Below are 23,783 nucleotides of genomic sequence, written 5' to 3' on the forward strand. Positions count from 1 at the left end.
AACTCTTTTTAGTGAATCAACTCAGAGTGAATGAGTCGTTATTAGGAGTCAGTTCGTTTAACGACTCATTTCGGAGTCATAAAAAAAAACCTGGCATAAATTTCCTAAGGCTATAGCCTTAGCTTTTTTTTGGGAAATTCAGCAAAATTTTAAAAATAGATTTATTTTAATGGGAATTGGTTGAAATAAGTTACTTTTCACTCAAACAATGCTTTAAGTAAAAAAAAAATAAAAAATTAGAAAAAATTAAAAAAATTCTAAAAACTTGAAAATTTCCTAAGGTTATATATAGCTTTAGCTTTTTTTTGAGCAATTTAGCAAAATTTTTAAATTGATTTATTTTAATGCCAATTGGTTGAAATAAGTTTCTTTTCACTTAAATAATAGTTTAAATTAAAAAAAGGATTAAAAATAAAAAGAAAATTAAAAATTCGAAAATTTTCTAAGGCTATAGCCTTACTTTTTTTGAAGTAATTTGGAAAAAAAATTAAATTGATTTATTTTAATGCCAATTGGTTGGAGCAGCTTGCAATGTGAGAGTCATCAACAAAGGGACCTCAAATTCAATTTGCTTCTGAAGCTAAAGCTGAATAAAGAAGTGCAAATTCTTCAAAAATATTCAACTGCAGATCATCGCCGTATGATTACGGTTTTTCTCAGATACATGGCACTAGTAAAAAGTACAGTGAAAAGAGAGTAATAGAGAAATAAACAATAACATTATAGCATTATTTAATTAAAACTCGTTGCAGTCCATTTCTCCAACCTCTGCCTATGTTGTTGACCGTAAGAAGCGCATCAAAACTCGATCAAGTTTATCACCGTCAGCTGCGTGAAGTTGCTTGCTTTTTATTTCATGTTTAATGCTGCAATAATTATTTAGTAACAAAAAGTTAGCAAAACTTCCTAATGAAGCTGATGAAACTACTTCTTTTTTCATATCACAGCACTGTTTCTTACCTTTTCGCCACAGCGTTCAGTTCCTTCTGCCAGCTTAAAACAGTAGCAGTGAGGTACGCAGCTTTGTTAGTCTGTTTTTTTATCCCATTTTATAACGTGCTTTATTTGCTTGTTTTTTGACTTGAACAACTCTTACAACACAACTAGAAAGCATTATTTTAATTAGTAACTGGAAACGTGAAACTTAATTAACAGCCGCCATCTTTCTCCGTAGGACGTGCCAGGAGATAGGCATGGTGAAAGAACAAAGAAAAATACATCATCATTTGCTTGTTTGCTGTTCAACCTATATATTTCTCTCTTATTTTACAACTCTGTGTGTGTTTAGGTGTGTTTACTGTATGTATGACATTTGAGAGCCAAGTTGTTTGCTATTGTTGTGATTTTGTTTGCTTTTGTTACTAATTTTATTCATATCAATACGTGTGTGTGAGTGTTTTACTTATATTTCACAATTGTTTTCTATCTTTCTTTACTACCATTGTTGCTGTTTGAAATTTATCTTGACTGCTTCTGATTCATTTTCTTTTATTGGTATGTCTTTATACAACACAGTTTATCCGAACCGTTTGTATTGCCTTCTAGGTTATAGTATGTTTACACACGCTGTTGCTTATTCACTTAAATAAAACTGTCTGGTTCTGCATCCTTTATCCCTACTATGCTACAAACGGTAGGCAAATGTTTGACATCGTGCATAATTGTAAACATTATCGAGAATTCATTGTCTCGAAACGATGTCACGTAACAAAACATTACACGGGTGGTTTTCATGATAAACTTTTATACAAACAAAACCCGAATGGGATAGGTTTTTTGTACCTAAGACACACCTCTAAACGCCTGAAAATGCATACCCAATACCCAGCCTTTATTGGATGCGTTTTCAGGCGTTTGTTGTTGTTCTATACTTTAAGGGAAGTAACTTCCCCGGTTGTATGAAAGGTATGAAATAGCTTAAGCTGCCCATTGAAGTGCGCATTGATCTTTTGCAAAAGATCGTGCAATGGTAAGTTAAACGTTGAAAAGATCATCCTCAACATAACAAAAACACTTTTTGTTTTCACTTTCGATAGACAATCAAGCAAGTACATTGCAGTGGATACCGTGCCAGAGGAAATCGTTTTTCAGTGGTTAAGGTTTGACAGTAAAGAGAGTATGTTAAGTGATGTTTATTTTTGCTTCTCGTGCACGAATCGGTGGGTGAACCAGTGTGAAACGGTGTTTTAGTTGGGAGTAAAACTGTGTGTCAGTGTGTGTGTGGTGTGTCTGGAAAGGATTAAGGTGTCTGCATGCAGCGTGTTGCTCATCGTGTCCTAATTCTCCAACAGTTCCACTAAGCCACTAACAGGATGACAGCCGCATGATGACATTTCGGTGACATTCGAGTTGCCTTAGAACAGCTCGGCGATATCGTTACCGTTTGCTCCAGTGCCGGGCATTAGTTCGTTCGTTTCGAGCAGTCCGTCACGGTTAGTGTCAACGAAGCGTTGCAGAATCGATTTGGCCAATGTCGGATTGGTTGACATCTCGTTTGCAAACCACTCTAAAGGAAAGCTGTAAGGTTTGAATAATGAGATATGCCATATGTAGTTTATACTTTAATTCCTCTTAAATGCCATTACTACCAACCTGTTTTCTTGCTCGCCTACAATCAATTGCTGTGGTTGCTGTTGCTGTTGTGGATCGCTTTGATCGAGGCTGGCCAAATCTTCCATCAGCTTGCCAATGTCGTGCTTTTCCTCGGCCCAGGTAGCAGTTTCACCGTCCCCGGGTGATAGGCTGTGGTGTGCTGATCGACCGCTACCGAAACTCACACCGATCGGTGCCCGACGTTTGCCGAAGCCTCGTGCCGTCATCATTTCCGAATTCCGGAAAGGGGCCCGTATCGAGCGCGGAATCTTTGACGCTCTCGCTGCCAGGCTGGCAAGCTGACGGGCAGGTCCGGCCTCGGACGTTTGACAGCAAAGCATCACCGTCGTGAGGGCGACAAACAGCAGCAGTTTGTAGATGGACACTTTCATTATCTGTTTGGATGGGTGAAGCAGAGGGGAGTAAATGTGAATTTAACTAGTCATTAATGTCTTTTGACAAGTTTAAGAAAAATGCATGAAATATAAAATACTGTTTTTGAAATAAAATTTTCCTTCATAGTTCTGAGATAAAATCTCAATTCTATCTCCTCATTATTATTCGATCCTTTAAACTCCAGCCTCAAGTAGTACTAGAGAATTAAATTTTATATCCAGGATTGGAAATCTTGAATGAAAAGTGGAAATTTATAATATTATGAGGAATAAACAACCAACAAAATTCAAGATAAACATATAACACGAGGTTGATTGAAAAATTTTACAAGAAAAATTGAGTGCGTACCACATCCGTGGTGACCCAAAACTGTCATCCGTTTGGCTGATACAACATCAAGATGCCATCACAAACAATCAATCTGTATTCATGGGTCCGCACGCGTGCTACTCGTTATGGTTTATCATACCATCGGTGTACTGTTGGCGTTATTTAGATGCGTAAGCGGAGGTAGCGTTTCAATTTCTCAATCGGTGGTAGCACCAGCTAGAAGATAACCTTTGCAAAAAGGTAACTACCATTCGTTCGGGTCTAGTTTTTTTTTGTGTGTGTGTCAACAGAAAGACACCGCTGAAGCAATAAATTTAATTTATCAATAAATATTTATTGCCATGGTTCGATGCTGAGGGCCTTACTTTATGCGCATGTGACGAAGGGAGAGGAAAAACGCTTGAAGCCATCAATTTTCAATCACCCAATCATTGTCACCATTACAGTAACTGGCCCATCGTTTAAGGGCATTGATTTAAATCGGTCTCCACATGGTTTGAAGCTTTCTGTTGCTTTTTTTCGGTGTTATGTCGTTTTGGTTTTGGAAAAGGCTGATTTTTGTTCTATTATTTTAGGAGCTAATATTAAGTTCTACTAATAGTTCTACTAATGCTAATTTTTTGTCTATACTCTTTGTACATTTCCATACTCTTTGTACAGAAAATATTGAACATAAATCAAATCGGATAATTTATTGTGTAAGCTGCAAGATCTGCAATTCTACCTGCGAAAACTTAATGGTGAAACTATTCCCAATAAAAAAAAATTAACACAAACTTTACATCAGTTTTTTTACTTTTACTTTACATCAGTTAATTTAAACCGATTTTTATTCATTTTAGTCCTTTATCTCCCTTTTTATGGCAAATGTTTTTTTACGGAATAATAGTCGATTTTGCAGGGATGTTACTATAATATCAATTTCTTCCTTCTTTCACATTTCTATATATGTAAACGCCGCATGCTGTCTATTGAATAGAACTGTTCGCTATTCGATTTCGCGAATGAAGAGATGTTCCTTAATACATGCTCAATAGAGCAAACTTCGATTTAACTTAGCGCTTTCATGTGTTCAGCTGAACCAGCTGAATGTATATTAGAGCTGACATGCACACGGAACGAATGCACCTTTCGTTCTACTCCTCGCATTGATAAGATGTTCGACCAATAAATTGAATCATAAAAATAGTTCTTATTTTAATCCTAAACTAATGATAAAATTATTAAAGAATATTAAATTTTTATGAATAAGAATACTCAAAAATATCACAGCATGATTCTTAACGAAACATTCTGTTGCCTTTTTTAGCAAAAAAATCTGTTGTAAGGGTACGTGAAACCCTTACACACCATCGTACGCATAGTTCGCATAGAAACATTGATAAAATATCACTTACATGTGTGTCGTTTCTCGAACCCACCATCCGTTGTGCGTCATCAATCGCTTTTGCAAAAAAAAAAAACCGAACCAAAGTTTCGCTGATTGAAGGAAACGTTGACATACCGAAATATTTTCCCTTCCACGGGCGCGATCGTGTTTCATACCCGCCGACAGCAGAAGGTAGATTTTCTACCAAAGGTTTACTAATCATATGATACTGTGGTGAAAATAGTATCCTTTGATAACGCGAAACAGACGCTTTCCGTTTGATACGTTTCAGCTTTCCTTCGGTGCTGGCCCTTCGTTTACGCGGTACGAAGTAGCACATTACTCTGGCCAGGGGGAAAAGTTTGTCCGGGTTTGGCTGTAATTGATTTCGCCCTAGCGTAAATTGAGCGTCCGAGAGAAAGTTTTGTGGCTGGAGTTTTTCACTTTTCCGTAAAGTGCCGATACCGTACCGGTCACTGTATTTATCATCTGCAAGGTTTCGATCACAAACTGCAAACGGGGTGTATTGATAGTTTTCTGGGCCGTATCTACCAGCAGCTCCTAGCATGGGCGTGTGAGCGAAACACTGACAAGGCACCATCAGTTCATTCCTGAAGATGATAAGCAACCGAGCAACTGTTTGGCAAAAACTTATTAGCGAAAGCGTTTGGGACGGAGGGAGTAGGGACACCTGTAACCTTGCATCATACCCAGAAAGTCCGTTGCAGGTCGGTGGTAATTTTGTGCTGACCAAAGGTTTTTGCTCAAAAAGGTTCTGTACCTGTCTTTGGTTGCCTTGCATTTCGATAGTGGGGTGCTGCTGCTTGTCGAAACAAGTGCAGAAGGTTAATCGTTTTATCGGAACGGGCTACACAATGTAGTGCTTACATCGTAATTACGTTGCTCGAAACTCCAAATGTGATGAGTTTGATTGAGGTTGTACGGCGAAAGACATGGTGTGGTGCTTAGTTAATATTTGGCCGATTGCATCTGACAACCCAGTAAGGGAAGGCTACACCTGTTTGGTTTGATTGCAGGAAATGACATCGATAAAGAAGCTTATAAAAGATAGCTCTTGTAGTATTCTTTACCGTTCAAATCATTCGCAAAGAAAGGTGAATAAGAGCAAAATACTGGAAATTTGCATACATTTAGGCGTGACAAAATCAATCTGTTCCTTGGGGAGTAACAAGTTGTGCTTTTAATTTTATTTGAAGCATAATGTGTTTTTTAGAAAAAAATACAATAAATATCTGTAATAAAAAATACGAACTAAACCTAAAAGTAAATATCAAAAGAGATATAAAATACCGCTTTTTTAAGAATGCTTAAAAAAGGTAAGCTTTTATTTGTCCAAGATAATAAATTTAAGAAAGCTAGTTTATGAACTTTTTTAATTGCAAAGTAGCTTGAATAAGATGAAAGTACACCATCACGGTGTGAAAGTGTTGGAAAACACGAGATTCAATTTAACGATGGAACGATTAACATCGATCCTTTGACAACACGTGCGCCAAACACGTTCAGACTTTTTAATTACAAACAGGTGGGCGTTTTTCTTCTGACAATGCCACGAAACCGATTAATCGTACGTATAGTGTTTCGATGTAATTATAGCACCTTCAGCTTTTTCGCAAAGTTTGTGGTTTTGACGTGTTGTTTTAGAACTCCCACCAGAATCATCGTTGTAGCCGGTTAGAACATTCTTCATGCTGTATTTATTTAAAGATTTTAGCTGCTTCGAACAACGAAAACTGATGTTGGTAATATTTCTCCATAGTAAATACATTTAATTTCACAATACGACCAATACCGTACGTTTTTCTATTTTCGTTGCAATTAAAGTTATAAAATCATACACTTCAAAATTCAATTTATGCTGCTATATAGATATGAAAACGAACGTATCCATACTATGCAGCCAAAAACAGAAGCGAACCGAAAAAAGGATTCAGTGCAACAGTTGTTCTGGGGGTCATAAATTATCGTTTATTTCTTCTTTCGGCCTGAAAGATGAATATAAGATGGCACCATGGTGTAATGCTCCGTAGGGCAGTTCTCTGTTTTATGTGACCCATGCTAGAGAAAGTAACGCCAGCTTCATACATGGTGGGAGAAACCGGCGACATATTGCCACTAGGGAGAGAAAATTTGGTGAAAATTTATTCGTAGGAAAAGAACACCAAAAAAACCATATATCCTTCCAAAAGCGAGTTTCGTTGAAGGCACGCTAACGGTCGCGACGCTTGTAAGAAATATGACGCATTCAATCTCTTACCGTGTGTTCGCAGCAATTCCCACCGAAATGTGTGCACTGTCTCGTGTAAAGAACGTGAAAATGCAATTTCATGCCCACTTGCAACTTGAGACTCGCGTCTCACCACATTTTCATCTCATGCTCACGTTTGTCCCAGGCAGAGCAAGCCGAATGAAACACTGGCCAAAGAAAGTTGGCCACTCAACCATTAAAAGGGCTTTTTAACCTCCCACGAGGCTGAGGCTGGCTGGCGAGAGTGTCTAATGGTGGATAAACATTTGTTTTTCCGATTGATTGCATCGACCACATCGGTGGAAATCCATAATTTGTTGTGTCAACATTTACGCAACACGATCGGGAAAGGATTTGGCGTGCGGGAATCAACGGTCGGTTCGACACATGGTTCTTTTATACCGGTCTCGATGTAGCAGATGATCCGTTAAGTAAAGTCAACATTAAAGCTTTGTTTACATTAACCGTCGTGTGGGTACGTCGGTGTAGTTGAAGAAGAAAGTTACAAATCCTTTTTTGTGTAATGTTTTTCACTTCACGTTTCTTGGGGTGTTTAAGTAAGTACCGTAGCTGATAATCCAACGACACAGTTAGGTGGTGTTGATTGGTGTTGTTAAGCACTCCATTATTGATGGTTCAAAGGGAGCTTTAGTGTAACCTTTCAAGAACTAAAAAAGAAAAACTTTTCTTACCGAGTGCTGGGAAAAATTGAGACACGTCCAATGCAGTTGCTCTGCTACGAATTTTTTATTTCTTTTACTTTGTTTGGGTTGTTTGGAGGATATCCCATCGTTATCATCTTGGTTTTTTCCCCAAAAGCAGCATGCTTAAAGCAAGTTTGCCACTAAACTTGTTTTCGTGGGTAAAATCAATCAATCTTTCCACCAGATGTTCTGAGGTCCAGTCCAGTTAACCACCCAATATTTATGTCACTTTGGTTAGATAAGAACTACAAAATGTTTGTTTGGCTGCAATTCTTTCCTTTCGAAAAGAATAAAATTCCTTTCTTTCATGTTTTAAAACGCAACAAAGTACGATCAATGCAGGTGAAATTAAAGAGCAAATTCTTCCCCATTCTTCAACTAGTAAGTGCCCTCAAGAGAATATGAGTGGTTCTTTATCATTTTCTGTTTCCATTCCAGGTGTAACCCGTCGAAAATAGCTTCATTCCGTACTTGAAACGTCCGCTTCCACTTTTCCGCTTTTCCCGGTGGGAATTGCGTGGCTGGCAAACGCATAATGGCATTCATATTACTTATAACTGTGGTCATTGCCACCCCCCCCCCCCCCCCCCCTTGCTCCCCATTGACCTATCATGTTGAATAGAAACATGATCTTAACACACGATGACGTGGTTGTTCACCGTTCGTTAGAAGCTCTAGCCAAAAATTTTCATTCCTTTTGTGCAGCTGCTTGGAAGAAAACTGAATCGCCTCAAGTGACGTCTAATTGTTATAATAGGCCTGTTAAGGAGCACCGTCACTGAAGAGCAGCTGACGCGGGAGAAAAAAGACAAAACACCGTCTAACGACCTCTTGCCCGTGGGTCGTTCAGTAGTGGGAAGAGCAGGTGGATTGAGGCATAATCTTACGGGTGAAAAAAACAGAATCATTTAACTGTGCTGTGCGTTTTAAGGTCGTCGTGTTTTAGATTTGTTTTAAAATTCGCTTTTAGCATTGCATGAACAGCAAAACATTATTTCAAAAGAGATGAAAAATAGCACAGCGTACAAAATGACTAAAATATCACATTTATTAACACTTGTAATTTTTTCAAGAAGCAATAATAATAAGTTGTAATCATGAATTGGATTTATTCAGTTCTTTTGAGTTCTTTAATATCTTTTCTAATCATCATTAAGCTGCGTTATTTAGAACTACCATGCGTCTCCATCAGAATAACCATGCGCCTCCATGGAGAAACGTCAAGTACCATGCGTCTCCATCAAGACCAATTTCCAAAAATTTAATTGACATATTTTTTTTTAATTTCATGTAGTGGTAACATCTTGTTGGCCTATTTATAAATATAAAAATAAAATCAGTTAATATTATTTAATTTTTTTTTTATTTCAAAATGATACAAACATATATGTTTAATCAAATTTTCTATTTCATTTGCGATAAAAATGTAAAAAATATCCATCCTCATAGGACACAATTAGCCATCGTAAAAGTGTACATCGATGACTATCACAATAGCATCCCAATGCTATTGAACGGAACGAACGGAAAGGAACACTGTGATTAAAGTGAAACCGATATTGTAAACGAAACTCATATGCAATCAGAATACAATTTAAGCTGATGGCTCTAGTCAGCGTGTAATAGTGCCGTCGTATTTCCATCGTCGGTATCATCGTCTTTAGCTGGTTCATGTGAAACATTTGTATTTAACTTGGACACACGACTTGATAAGTTTTTAGAAGAAGATACATATTTAACTGGCGAGCAATGTTTCTAAGAATCTTTATCTTTTTGTGTATATTTTCATTTCAATGAAACGAAGCGAAGTAAGCGTAAAGTACCGTAACCGGAAGGAAACTAGGAACTGTTCCGCATGTGCATGATAAAACCCTGCTGTAAAACCAAGTACCCCGTTATGTTCCGTATCCTGCAGGCAACGCCCGCAACGGTGGACGGTCAACTGTTGAGCAAACTTGTACAAGATCTCAACGTACGACAGCACTTTCTTCAAACATGACACGGTACAACGTAGGTGACTGTCGGGAGGATAACGATGGGACGGCACGAAAGTTGGACTTCGTACATCGAGTCCACCGGTCAGTCAAGTTAGCTAACAAGCCACAGGTATTTATGATAGTCGTTGATATTAGAATGAAGTGAGGCATGAGTGTTTATGCTTGCAGATAAGGAAGCGTTTTTAGCATGGGAGTGTGGAGACGTATTTCTTGTGATGTGAATGTACTACAAGGTGGGTATTAAATGATTGATGCTGTTTTTAGATCTAAAACGAAAACGCTCTCCAGCGCTAGTGTTTGATAGTAATGATGAGTGCTTGCATTGTGTGCTTACAAATATTCATCCGCTATGGGATTATATTGTCATTTCATGTGCCATTATCAAACATGAGCAATATCAAGAACAAGATTAGAAACAATTACACCGCTGGGAATGTTTTATCGTTAAAATTTTCCAATAGTCCCGCAAAACATATTTTGTTCTCACAAAATCTATTTACAGAGTGATTGATTGATTAGCGTCTTCTGGTACAGCGCATTAATTTCATTTTGTAGCTCTTCTTCTTACATATAAATGCTGATATTTGCACATTCCGCTCATGTATTGTTTGTCATTGATGCGTTTGAAAACGATTAAAATGTTGCTGACGGGCACATTTTTTGCTGAATCGGGCAGCATATTTGTCTGTGGGGCTTTGTAATCATCGACAAAATTGATTTGTTTGAACGATTAGAGCTTGGAATTTAATCTTTGTGTTTTGTGACAATATTGGGAAGATGTGATAAGTCATCCTGAAGCTTAGCAGCATGGCTGCAATCGAAACATAATTAATATTATTAAACGTTTATTTTTCAAATCTTCCTCAAATAATAAATCAATTACTTTTCCATTTTGATTTTTTTTATAAAAAACAAATGCAATCACTTTCATCAGAATCATCAAGAGTCAGTCTGATAGATGTGAAACAATAATCTCGGACGTTTTTTATTTCTTCCTTAAGCAGATTAAGCGAACAAAGATACCTCTGCCGATCTTTCCTTTTTTTAATACATTAAATAAAGAACGTTTTTTTTACTGTGTTTTAATCCTTTTTATTATTTCAAAAGCGTATTTGTGCTGAATAGGGTTGAATGAACAAGGGGTTTCAGATTGAAACGTGATTGCTGTAGCAAACCAATAACACACCCAGTTCCACAGCGTCTGTAATCCTTTCCTTACCATTTGCTGTAGGATTAAAATGAGCTAACGAATGATTAGACGGTCAGGTATTAAACAGTAGTTCGTTGTTTGGACAAGGTAAGACAAGGCGAGTGAGATGAAACCTATGCTAACGATGATTTATGGTCGTTTAGTGCAGACATTACCGGTTTGTGTACGAAACTCTCTCCGAAAGCAGAAGGAGAAGACATCGAAAGCCATATGTTAAGTCCATAAGACCAGTGCTTAGACAAACACTGGTGGAACAGTAATGAAGTAGTCTTTGCACTATCGTTCAGAAGATATTGCGAAAGGTAATTAAATGGCTGCAAAATTATGCTTCTGGTGCAGTCTTGAAATACTAATCACTTACTAATTATTGTGCTAATTGAAATATTCCACTAACATGGACTTGCATTAACAAATGCTTTTAAACCTGTTTAGCACATGGCAGATAATAGTGGAAATAGTTTTTCTAACTTTAAACTGTAGAAAAAAATTAAAGCTAAGACACGAATTCCAAGTAATAAATTCAAAACATCCTGGATTTATGAGCAGAAGGATATGTACCGGACAAAGATATCATCCACATGATGATGTATGGGTGTATTATTAATGTTTCTTTTACTTCAATGGGAATAAGACGAGAGTAAAATTATTAATTACTCTCTCAACAGAATGTTTTCGTATTTCCCTTCTGTTCGTAGCAGCGCTAAGTAAAGTATGACTTACGGAAGGATTGTTGTGAAAATATTTGTATTAAATATTCATATCCAATACTAAAGCTGTGTTTCTTTAGCACGAGTTTTCTAGTATGATAAGAAATTCTTTCGCTTTCGGTTTCCACACTTTCTTGAGTTTGTGGTAATGGCAATACGCTTATCACTTATCTCTTAAAAAAATTATGAAAAAAGCAATCGAGCGTACAGTTACGCTCAATATTTATGATACCAAAATGTTTTGTTTTGTTGACCTTGTGTTTATTTTCATTTTCGAACCATCTTGGGCGTTAAAACACTTTTCGGGCTGTCTAGATTCAATTATATCGTGTTTCACTCGTTTGAAAAAAAAAATTAAAAAAAAAATACGTTTTTGGCCTACGGAAGCATAACCACTTCACTTCCACATTCGTACGGAGAGGTTGGCTCAATATTTTTCTAGCATTTGTATCAACTTCGCCCATCCGGTACAAACAACCATCGCCACATGATCGATCGTTTCGAACCTTCGTTTGGTGTTTATGGTGAATTAAATTTTTACCAACTTTCACTTTCTTCATGTGGGTTTTGCAGCCGATTTTTAGATCCCATCACCGGTAGCGGTGATAAGAAAATAAGAAATAGAAACGAAGTGTTTGATTTCACACTTAGTAGAGTAAAGTGTGCTTATTTTTGGCTAGAAGAAGTTAATGCGACGTTAGTTGTGTGGAATTTTGTACAATTAAATAAAATACGCAATAAGCATGTTTTTCATTTAGGTATAGTGCCTAAAAGTATACAATCATTACACATTGATTATTTTTTTATAGCTCAATATACTTCTTGGTAAGAGCTTCCGGCGAAAAGTAATTTACAGTTAAGAATACTGTTTTTAAATTCTCAAGTATTTATTACCAAGGATATAGGCTTTCTTCAGCGACAATGACACAATCAAGTTCCTCTTCGTAGAATGTTTTATAACAATCGACCAGCAGAGGTGAAATTTTATAAGTTCCTGTTAGCAATTTTGTTAGACACAAAAAATTCTTACACCGCTTTTGTGTTCTATACAGAAAAGAGTCCTATTTTTAGTAGTGTACCGTGAGGCTAGCACCCAAAAAAGTTCCTTTATCCAAAAATTGCTCATTGATCTCCTTACCACACGCTAACGCTTCCATTTCGTCACTAATGTTCGGTGCAGTTTTGTCACTTGAATGGTTTACGGTTTCGATACGTGGCTAATCGAGCTACTTTTGGCCAACGCCCTTCGATGTGGCAGAATGCCGTCGGTTGGTGTAGTGTTTGATATTTTTTTTAGACCCGTAAGCAATAGCAACAGGTAGGGTTTCATATCGTGGATGACGAAGAATTGAAGGTTAATCGATGAAAAATTGACAAATGTAAAAATGACATTGAATGTGCGATATATAGCTTGAACTGTGTCTATTCTTCTAGTCTATTCTAGTGTGTATTCTTGTGAAAAAATGTTAATAATATTCCTGGTTAAAGAGTGATTTTAAAATAATGATAAATTTATTGTACAGAAATCGATTGCCTTTGCTTCCTTATTCAGGTTCCATGTTAACGTTATCTTCCCAACGGCATTTTGTTTTTTTCTGGTTATTAATAAAACCTCAAACAATTATCATCAATATTATTTGTTGCCAATTATCGTCACCCCGTTTGCGCACATTTTCTAATGAACGCAATCTCACGAATGAATGCAATTCGGAAACAGATTTCAATTATGCAAACGATGGCCTCCGCACTGTCGTTTTTGGGATTAGAAAAGCAACATCCTTTGGAATAGCGCTCCACAAGCCCACAACTCCCAAACTCACCCTTTAACCACCATCCGCGGGTGGCCGTTCAACCCGAAACCGGTCGGAAAGGTCGCTGATAAATTTCTGCCTCATGGTAAGCGTTATCCATGCGTTCCAAAAGCCACGGTTTTGAGGGCAAATTAAGTGCAAACAAATGGACGGTGGGTGCTGTTATTTAAGGACCGAAGTAGCCCGCGGACCACCGCCGCTGTGATGATTTAATTTATCGTGTCTGGGACGGTAGGTAGCATGTAACGCCCGCTACAATCTTTAACCGATCAATTCGCGCCGAACAATCACGATACCACCGTAACCGTAACCGCACGCACTTAATTTGTTAGGAAATTTGCACGTGAATTGAGCAGTTTAGTAAATTGTAGCAAGAAAATTGAAATAGTGCTGCAGGGTGTAAAAGGATGCTGTAGTTCGTCTGTGGGTAACGCGGTCCCACACGCATGGGATGAGTAACAAGATGAAATGGAGCTTAGTAGTTTCCGAGGATGCTTCGAATCGGTTGATTAATTAATTTAAAACTGTTCCTAAATTTTGTGCTAATGGTTATTTCTACTCTGTTGACCCATAACTCCGCAAAACCTACGCGCACCCGGCAAACGTAGAACCTCCGGCAAGAAGGGACAGTTTTTCATCATCCTGAACAAACGAACCAAACAAAAAAAAAAGCGAAGGTAAAACAAAATTAAACATCCTCAAGGTGCAAGAGTCATCCAGCTAACGGATGCTTGCGTTTGTGGAACCACTCAATAAATCTTTTCATTCAACCGTTCGGTGTACTGGCGAACGGACAAGGGACAAAACATTGTACAAACGTTTAAAATTCCCTTTTGCCTATTTTTCGTCCCTCTTTCTCTTTTGAGCCGTCGGCCACAGTTTCACGAAGTAGCGAGGGGACGAATGTGATAGTATTTAGCAAAAATGTACAAAAGTGTGAGAACGGTCTACGATTGGTTTTATTTTGCCTACGAATTCATTTGTCGTTTTGTCGGGGAAGAATGGTGGCAAATTCGTTGGTCACATTAAACGACTCGTAGGATAAGATTAATGCGATTGTTCTCTTGCAGGATATAAGTTCCTTCTTGTAGGAAAAAGAAGTTGTTTTACGCGGTTTAAAGTTACGTCCAATTTGAAGGGAGGAACACGCAAATGAGGATTTGTGGTTTTTAAACAAAATAAATAATGTATTAGGGCATGTCAAGATGACGAATAAAGGAATGACAAAAATAGCTATAAAAGTAAGATAATAATTTTCCATACCATTTTTTTTCCTTTTCATTCATTTTAAAGTAAGTATTGAACGCTTCTTTTTTAAATAAAACATATAATTAAATCAAAAATGTTTAAAATTTTCCAAAAATATCAGTATTTTACCCACTACTCTTCTTGCTTGTTGCTACAGACATTTGAGAACGGTTTTGAGGCATATTTTTGTGAGCATGAAGACAAATAATGTGGACCGGAGATGAGCAACCTGTTCGCCCCGGGGCCACCAGTGGGCGGAAAATTGTAAAATTTTGAACAATCGTTTGAAAGAGGCTTTGTATGACAAGAGCACACCGTGTCTTTTTTTTTATTTGGGGGGGTAAGAGCCATTTGACTGAATTTTAAAACGGCAGCTGTAGCTTTTGATTGTGATAAACGTTATAGCGTGCATTTTTTTGAAATAGTATTTACAGTGTAATAAATTTTGAGAAAATGATATACAGACTTGCATAACTTTAGGCGCTTAATCACATGTAAGTGGGAGAATATAAAAGACTGATTTCTTTTGTGAAAAAAAACTTCTGATATCAGAAATTATCAACAAAAAAGTATGAAGCAACTCGACGTGAGTGCATTTCATACAAATAAACAGGAACAGGAAAAAATTGGGAGGCGATACATTTAAAAAACGAAAACCTCAGATACGTTTGTCTTTCACTCATAATGCATCACAGTATAAAGCATTATTGTCAGCATTATTGGTTCATTGTGTGGGATTAACTTCTGCAATTGGTAATAAAGGTAATGAAGGTGTTCGTCAACATAATATAAAGCACGGCCACACTTATCCATGCCGTTGAAAGGCATTCAAATGAAAGCGCAAAAGTCGCACGTAAGTCATATGTTGTATTTGTTTTTACCAGCTAATGACTTTCTCTTGTCTCTTGTGCATTTAGACCTTTTTTTGCTGTGCATGAATATTATTGCAGTTGCAGCTGTGCGTACCTGTGCCACTGTTGAGTCGTGTGCAATAGTTTATCACAGCAAACTGTTGCATGCCCGCTCGTTGTCAGTTTAAGTGCAAAAAAGAAAAATTAATAGCCAAAATCAAAACGCACAGCAAAAAGTTAGTTGATTTCCGGTTTATGAGCTTCCTTCGTTTTGTTCCACCAAAGAAAGAACTTATGCCCGAGTCGAGCTGAAAAACAAATCATTCCTCCCCGGTTCAGGTTGTTTGTTCCAGCTGGGAAGAGCGCGGAAAACAAAACGCTAGACGTTTATCTTATTTCGTTCACATTTCCGATGCTTCTTTGCACAAATGGTGGTGGTTGGGAAAAGTTTGCCGTAGAACAAAAATCACCATCTGTTTTCTTTTCTCTTTCGTGGAAGTGGCCTCGTTTGCTTGATTATTGCATTTTATTGACTCTATTAATTCGTGTCGTGGTATATTTTTAACGTTGTATCTTAAGGTTTTTACTTTGAACGCTTTTAGATAAAAAAATGTTTTCTTTACCAAAATAATTATGTGACATCATTTCAACCACAGCAGGTTTTATTATAAATAAGGATTTACATAAGGATTTTAATTTAAAAATAAAACATCTAAGGTTTAGAAGATCGGAAAGTCGCTGATTAAAAACCATTCATCCCGAAATACGCCAGAATGTAGGCAAACATCTAACATTAGTTTAACAAACCAAATAGCACTATACAACCTTTTGTAAATGCTACTCAATTTGTAAAAGAAGAAAAAACCCATATTCACATCGGTAAACACTTTCCCCGTGCATCATTCAATCAAGATGCGGATCCAACATGGACGGTTTTGTATCTAAAGCCATTGAGCCAAAAATTCACCTTTTAGCCATCTATCAAATTTGAACCATCTTTTACACGGTGTTCGGTGATATACGTTTTTTCCGATCCCGATTTTTGATTCCCATGTAAATTTCTCGCGCAATAGTTCCATCCCACAGCTACGAATACCCAGAACGCATAATAAATCAAGCCCAGCAACAGGATTGTACCGTGGGCATAATTGAACTTTGGACAGGTTTCGACCGTTTACTTACCTCCATTTTGTGTTTGTGATAGAAGCTATTAAGATTCGTTCTTCTGGTTGGTGTGATCTGCTGCCAAACTACCCGTCCTTTGCTGAAGATTATATCGAATCGATACACACTTTAGTTTCGTTTCGTTGTTTCTCAACGAACAAGTTTTTTTTTGTTAAAGATAGATCACTTTTCTTCGTATGCACTTAGATTTTTGCTTGGTGTTTTTTTTTAGTGTCCACTTTGCTGGTTTGATTTATTAATTCGAGCTGACTGTTTTTCTATTATTTTTACTGCCTGAAAGTAATTCTAGGGAAGATAGAAAGGGTTCAAGATTATAAAAACAATAGATTATTCACATGTGTATTTTTGCACGCCTTCTAAAAGCAGTAAACGCGACCCTTTCGAGAAGTTGATTTGAATGAGAATTTTATTCATGAGTTTGTTTCATATAAATTGTGCAACACTCTTCAACCTGCGTTAACCATTCTTCTTTGTATGCACTATCCCGTTCTGGATTTGCAGGCAAAAAATAAAGCAAAAAAACGGAAACATTTGTTCTTGTAAGGTCGCCCACGATGATCCTGTCCCGCAGCATCATCATGTACGCCTACAGTCCATCCGGGCGGGATACAATCCTTCAAACACTTCATTATCATACCGGTGACGTGTTGCGCACCGGAAACTATCAAAATGGCTCCAACTGTACTGTGTTTTTTTTTATTGAAACCATGTGTGAACGTGTATGTAAATTTCTTTCGATGATCTTTCGTATTTTTTTCTTAACGACGTGAAGCAACAACAGTTTCCACTAGTATAGCGTTTAAGTGCCATCGTTGCATCAATTCTCTTTGCTGGCGATTTCAATTGTTTCTGATCACGGAAGCGGAAGAGTGCACCGGTGCACATCACAACAGCGCGTTGGCGACTGTCTTTTAGCTTTCCTTTCATGTGAAGGAAGCTGGTTCGCTTCAACATTGGGAATGTGTATTTAAATTTGAAAGACACTCATTGCCTCTGCCACGTGGTTGAACAATGGTCATCTGCACGATACATTGTAGAAAAATGCGATTAAACGTTACTAGCACTGAGTTCTAAGAATATGGATCATACGTTGATAAAAACCATCCTTGCGTACCAAGTCCTTTGCATGTGACAGTCTATTCTTACTTCTAATGAGGAGCAGAACGACATGACAGGAATATTCATATTTAACGACAAAAACATGTAAGCTTTCCATGTTTTCGTTTCGTTTTCGGAGCTAACGGGTATTGGATTTCTTATTGGGTGTTTGTTTCGTGTAAAACTTTATCCTTCGATGACATTATAAAACATAATATTAACAAGAAATCTCTTCCAAACATTTCATTTCATTTATAAAGCAAGTTTTGCAGAGCTTAAGTATTAAAAAGCACTATAATATGGTTAAAAATTGGAAGGATAAATTGAAAAATTCATATCAACTTCGAGAAATCAACCAAATTGTACTGCAGAAAGCCTACATTTAGGCGTTTATAAACAAATCACTTCTTTATCTACAAAATTCACTAAATATTTCACAAATAGTTCTGCGATTATTCGTCTTTATTCGACACAAATAGTTATCGTTTATTTCGTTGCTTGCGGACACCTCACTAAACTTTACTTAGTTAAACACAAACTATTTGAATGCAGTCACATTCTCCATAACCGTCCAATACCAGGGCAATCAGTTCACATTTTAATGTGCATTCACGGTCCGCTTTCACACTTTACACACGCACACCTGACACTCACTTAGTGTACCAGCAGCCAGCCACTTTCAATCCGAAAAAACAATATCACTTCACTTCAAAAAAGCTCCGCCAGCTCTGTCCGTAACCTAAGACCTGTCGCAAACGAGTGCTTGCCGGTTCGTGAAGATCACTTCCTTTTATTCGCCGATGCTGGCCGCACCGGAAGCAAGCGTGGCTTTTGTGTGTGGTGTAGTTCTGTTTTTCTTTTTCGCTGGTTCTTCTCTCTGTCGCGTTACAATGCGTTACGCGCAGCAGCAAACATGTGGACCAACGGGTGAAACATCTTCTGCACACAAGAACGGTTCGAATTCGGAACAAGCCACGGATGAACACTGGTTCATTTTGTGTCGGGATGCTGAGAAAAATGGGTTCATTCGTAGTAGGTTTAAACTTCAACGAATGCGTAACACGTGGTTGAACATTCTAGGGGTCAAATGACACGTTTTCTACATGATTTAAGAGAGTAAAAATGAAAGGTTTTCAAGAACTGGGTGATAGGATAATAAATGAAGAACGTTGAATGTGTTGTTTCGTTCTCTTCCTTTCGAAAACAGATGTCATTCATCGCTTAATGCAATTATTTTTGTTCTAAAACTTCGCAAATTGTAGATAGGCTTTCCAGTGGAATATTGTTATGGTGATCCGGTGGTGTATGTGATACCATGCGCCAGAAATGGCCAACGTGACCTCAGACGTCGTTAAGCCAATAGAAGAAAAAGTATTAATTTAATTTTTTGAATTTTGTGAATCTTAAATCATTGGTAAGAGGTAAAATAGTAAAAAAATATAATTCAGTTGATATAACAAAAAAAAAAAAAAACAGTTGCATACTCGTTACATAAAGAACAATTCAGGACAAATGAGCACAATTGAATGGTTTAGTGTAGGTGGTGAATTTGAGACAAATGAAGTCGCGTTCATTTGAGGTAAATTATAGCGATGAGCCTTTTTGAAAGCTAATGTAAAATAAAAGTAAAATCAGTCTCCATTTAAGTATGTTTTTTTTATATTATACTTCCAATAGAGATAGCTATATATAGTGTTCTAGCGGTTCTATTTTCTATTTTCATTAATTTATTAATTCTTAATCATTTATTGGTAGGTACTATACAGTGAGTGTTTTGATGATTACAACTTTACATTTACATAAAATATTCGAGAAGCTCAAAGGGAGCTCATCGAAAGGTCAAATGATCATAATAAGCTTATTTTAAAAACTTTAGAGCAGCAGTTTGCCATTTACATTAAAAAAGGGGAAAACCCCTTGAAAGTTTCTTGATCTTCATATAAATTATTGTACAAATGCAATTTCTTTTTAAAATTAACTGCTTTTCACAAATGATAAAGAGTCTAAGAACACTCTCTGTCTCTCACACGGTTTATTTTCCTCTTTCTCGATTGTGTTATGTACAGAACAATTACACTGCCAAAGGCTGCATAAAACATGGCAAAAATAATAAAAACAAAACCCCCCCCGAACATAATAGATTTTGCCGATCGCGTTTATTCACACACGATAAACAATCACAAAACCGTACGGTTTATCAGGCATTTTGGCCTGACAGCTGGCGCTGGTACGGTTTCCAGCATTTCGGGTCCCAATAACAACTGTATAACCGAAACAATCGTTGCTGTTCACCGGGGAGTGTTATTTTTTTGCAGATTGCTCTTGTCACACCACCAAGATGTGGACGGGTGGACGTATTTAAAATTCAAAACGTATGAACTCTGGCCCATATTTGTTGCCTCGCGTGAAGGAAGTCCTGCAACGGTTTCATCCAATTCGAGGAATGGAAGAGAAAAGTGAAGATAAAAAATCACACATAGCGCGTTTGTAGTCGTCTTGCATGATGCCAGCAGTCATTTGTACAGCGTTTGGTTGCAAAACAAATATTGCTTCCAGTAGTGATTGGACCAATATTGGGTGTGCTCGCCCCCAAAGGGCAACGAATATTGACGAAATTGGTGACGCATACTGTCGTCACTTAAAAATCTCCTCCACGTCCGTTTTAGCTATGAGGTAGCATAATTCATGGGAAGGCAAGCTGGCTCACTTTTGTTTCATCTCTAGTTTGATCTGCTTCGAACTCTATGATTCTTTGGAATTCATATTGCACTTTACCTTATAGCAGGAAATACGAAGATTTTACTACGTGCAAATTAACAGGAGTCGACGAAGCTATATCGAGCGGTTGTATTAATTAGTCTGTTATTAAGACTTACATAGATGTATGCGCGTGAATTGTGATTATTAAAAGCAAATTTTGATGTCTAAATCGGCTCTATCGTCTCGTCTAAGTCCTTTGAAAACTCACCACTAATTTGCGCCTAAAAGTATGCTATGAAGTCAGTAACTCAACAAAGTCATGAATAGTTTTAGAAAATCCAACAATTACAATTACAGACTGTCGTTTGGAATGATAAAAATGTCTACCGGATCCGTTGCTGATTCGTTGATTTAAAAAAAGTGAAAGAATACAGAAATATTGTTCCAAAAAAACACAAGGCAGGATTTCTTCTTGTTCCATAACTCTCTGTTTTGTACGAATAAATGTTCGCGCACAGTACACAAATTAATAAGACAGCATTAATCATCCCACCAAAACGATAATCCTTCGCATGTTTCCTTCTTCGTGCTTTTCGTATGAAACCACCTGTTCCACCCAATTGTGTACCGTCCGTTCCAGCCAAAATCCTCAACGGAAAGGGGATAGCTTAGCCGATCAAACAGCGGCACCATGTGCCAAACTTTCACGTCACGTCTCGCGGTCATTAAATGGATATCGTTTCGGAAACCTTGAGGAAGGTGTTAATCATACTGGCGAACAATAGAATATTGACACTGTGGCCTGTGGTCGTGTGTCGGTCAACTGGCACGAGAAGGATTAATGTGAGGTTCATTTAGCATTTAGCCAAAAACTTGCTACGGTTCAGGGCGGAAAGATTTGCTCGCTGGTTACAATAAAGGACGCAATGTGAAAGGAAGCCAGTGAAATCTGTTTAATGATTCTAAATTGATTTAATATTGCATTTTCTGTCATGTTCCATTGAAATTGCGCTAATTAAAGATTAGGCGTTTCGCGAAAGACATCGCAACCGATGGATAATGACGAGACGGACAATTTTGTTGTCATATCAAAATAATTAACGATTGTTGATGAGGAATAGAGAAGATTTTCTCTATTGGAGGAAAGTTTTCAACACACAATTGTAGGCTACAAACAGTTGCTTATTCCATAAATCAATGAATGTGTTAAGTACGACGCTTAATGTACCTTCCATTTCTTGACCGTATGCGAATGGATGTTGTGGGTGTATAAATAATGATGGCCACTGGATTGCAATGACGTCCGAACTTTTGAACTTTGTTTGAATTCAAATGCACCAAACATCCCGGAAGAGTGGTGGGTAGTCCGGCTCCTGCTCCATTGGGACTAAGAATGGAAGAACTGCATCCAAGCTTCCGGTATAGCGAGTGAATCACCGACTGCAAGCGTTATTGAAATATTCAAACAAACTCCAGTTCTGGCGTACTGTGAGCAAAGGAAACCTTACTAACGCAACGCTACAACTTCGTAGACGAATTATTATACATCCCCAACTTTTGCCGAAACAAGACACGATTTATTTACAGAACCAACACATAAAAATGTACTTGTGGAGTTCATCTCGTATGTACCAGTAATACTAGTTGCGATTAGATACGAGTGTCTTTCTCGAGTTTCTTTTTTTGTGTTGAGGTTATGTTCCGTACGTGATCCATCCTCCATGCTGGTTAGTACCGTCGCCATGTTTACTTACGTTATTAGTCACACCAAATTCATTAGCGTACATACGCAACAACTTTATGCATACGAATACGTTTGTAGGATGAAAATAGCAGATCGGCTCTGTTCGGTCACCCGAGATTGAAATAGGAATTGTGCTGCAGAAAAAACGACCATTCCTGAGAAGTGAAACGTTATGTGTGTGTGTGTGGAACAAAAAACCATTTCCCAGGAATAAATCTCTCCCATAACATGACAGAAAAAGGCCATTACACAGTTCACCTCATACCTAGCGACACATCTTTCCCTATCTGGTACCATATATGACCATTGTTGTTTCAATGAATTTGCATCCTTTGCTGCTGGGAAACTTGGAAAGCACTTCATTGAAAGCATATCCTTTCTAGTGTGCAAATGAATGAAGCTGCTTTTAGCTAAGCTGCTATAGTAGAGAGTTGTGCGACAAAAAAAGAAGCAAAAATAAAGGTTAAAATCTCTCGGCTCATGGAACTTCTTATGGTCTTTTGCATCCGCGTGTACTTCCCGCTTGGAACACGGTTGGCAGACGTTGGTGAAAGTGTTGAGTGTAAATTGTTTTCCAAGAGTTTCATCTTTATTCACCCACTGGGGGCAAGTGATAGCAGCGCTTTTTTTCTGTGCAACATGCAACAGCCGTCTCTGTGCTTATCCCGATTGTCTCATTTAAATCTGCTCTTATTATCTACAGCTCGGTGTCGTACTTAAGCTAATAGTTTCTTCAGGCTGCTTTACACCCCAACGCCAACAGTTCGTTTTAGATCAACTCTTTGGTTTTTCGTTTCAACAATTTCTTTAATTTAAATCATTTACAATACGCAAACTCGAGTTTGCATTAACGCTAAGAAACCAGTTATCAACAAAAAAAAACATTGCGAATTACATAACTTTAGGCGTTTTATCGAAACGAATGAAGCTGTAGGATTCCTTTTTAAAATATAATTATTTAACGGAACTTTACACTTCACGCGTTACGCTTAGTTTGGAGAGAAGTTTGCCTTGAAAAAGAAATGACCAACAGTGCACAGCTAAAATGTAGCTTCAGCTTAATTAAATCAACCGTTAATGGTTCTTAAAAGTTAAAAAGTGTCTCATTTAAACAACAGTTCCAGGGACCTTGCCCTACGAGGTTCCTATCGGGGTGTTTATAATTTGCATCTCTTGTCTGCTGCTACTGCTGATTATTCCGATTCCATGTTTTGCGTTATCACAACCGGAAACGCGTGGTATGCATTTCAAATGCAAGAACGCTTCAGTTTCGTGGTGAAAATTCGCGACAGTAGCTAAGAAAAAGGAGAAGCGAACCAGTAAATCATAACGCACATGTAGATAAACGAGCATCGATTTATGTTAATATAGCGATACGCAAATTCTGACAAATCTGCGCCCACCGTGTTAGCGTCTTTGTTCGCTTGTATGGGCCACTGCGTGTCGAATCCCTGGTGCGGGCCATATAAATGCCCTTCCTTAGCAACGTGCTCTTCGCTAAGCCTTTCGCCAAGCATGGCATAAAGTGAGATACGAAAAAAAAATGGTACAAAAATTCATATTAATAAAACT

The 23,783-nt window shown here is 37.7% G+C and overlaps 1 protein-coding gene across 2 annotated transcripts; it reads right to left on the bottom strand.

Moving 5' to 3' along the window:
- Positions 1-1,471: 1,471 nt before the first annotated feature.
- LOC125770281 (allatotropins-like) lies at positions 1,472-18,552 on the bottom strand. 2 transcript variants are annotated; one of them, XM_049439689.1, is made up of 4 exons: positions 18,422-18,552; positions 16,667-16,954; positions 2,593-2,987; positions 1,472-2,517 (listed from the first exon to the last, which is right to left on the bottom strand). In XM_049439689.1, the coding sequence occupies exons 2-4, from the start codon at positions 16,670-16,672 to the stop codon at positions 2,355-2,357; spliced, it is 564 nt and encodes a 187-aa protein (XP_049295646.1). In that variant the 5' UTR covers positions 16,673-16,954; positions 18,422-18,552; the 3' UTR covers positions 1,472-2,354. The 2 variants fall into 2 exon arrangements, with proteins under 2 accessions (XP_049295646.1, XP_049295647.1); XM_049439690.1 differs by having other exon boundaries at positions 18,346-18,550.
- Between the last annotated feature and the right edge of the window lie 5,231 nt (positions 18,553-23,783).

This window comes from Anopheles funestus, chromosome 3RL (assembly GCF_943734845.2).
Source record: "Anopheles funestus chromosome 3RL, idAnoFuneDA-416_04, whole genome shotgun sequence".
NCBI classification, from domain to species: domain Eukaryota; kingdom Metazoa; phylum Arthropoda; class Insecta; order Diptera; family Culicidae; genus Anopheles; species Anopheles funestus.

What these genes read in the sequence shown, in the direction of transcription:
- LOC125770281 (XM_049439689.1), bottom strand. An exon ending in GTAGGCGAGCAAGAAAACAG is followed by an intron (nt 2,518 to 2,592) that starts GTTGGTAGTAAT and finishes CAAACCTTACAG; the next exon opens with CTTTCCTTTAGAGTGGTTTG.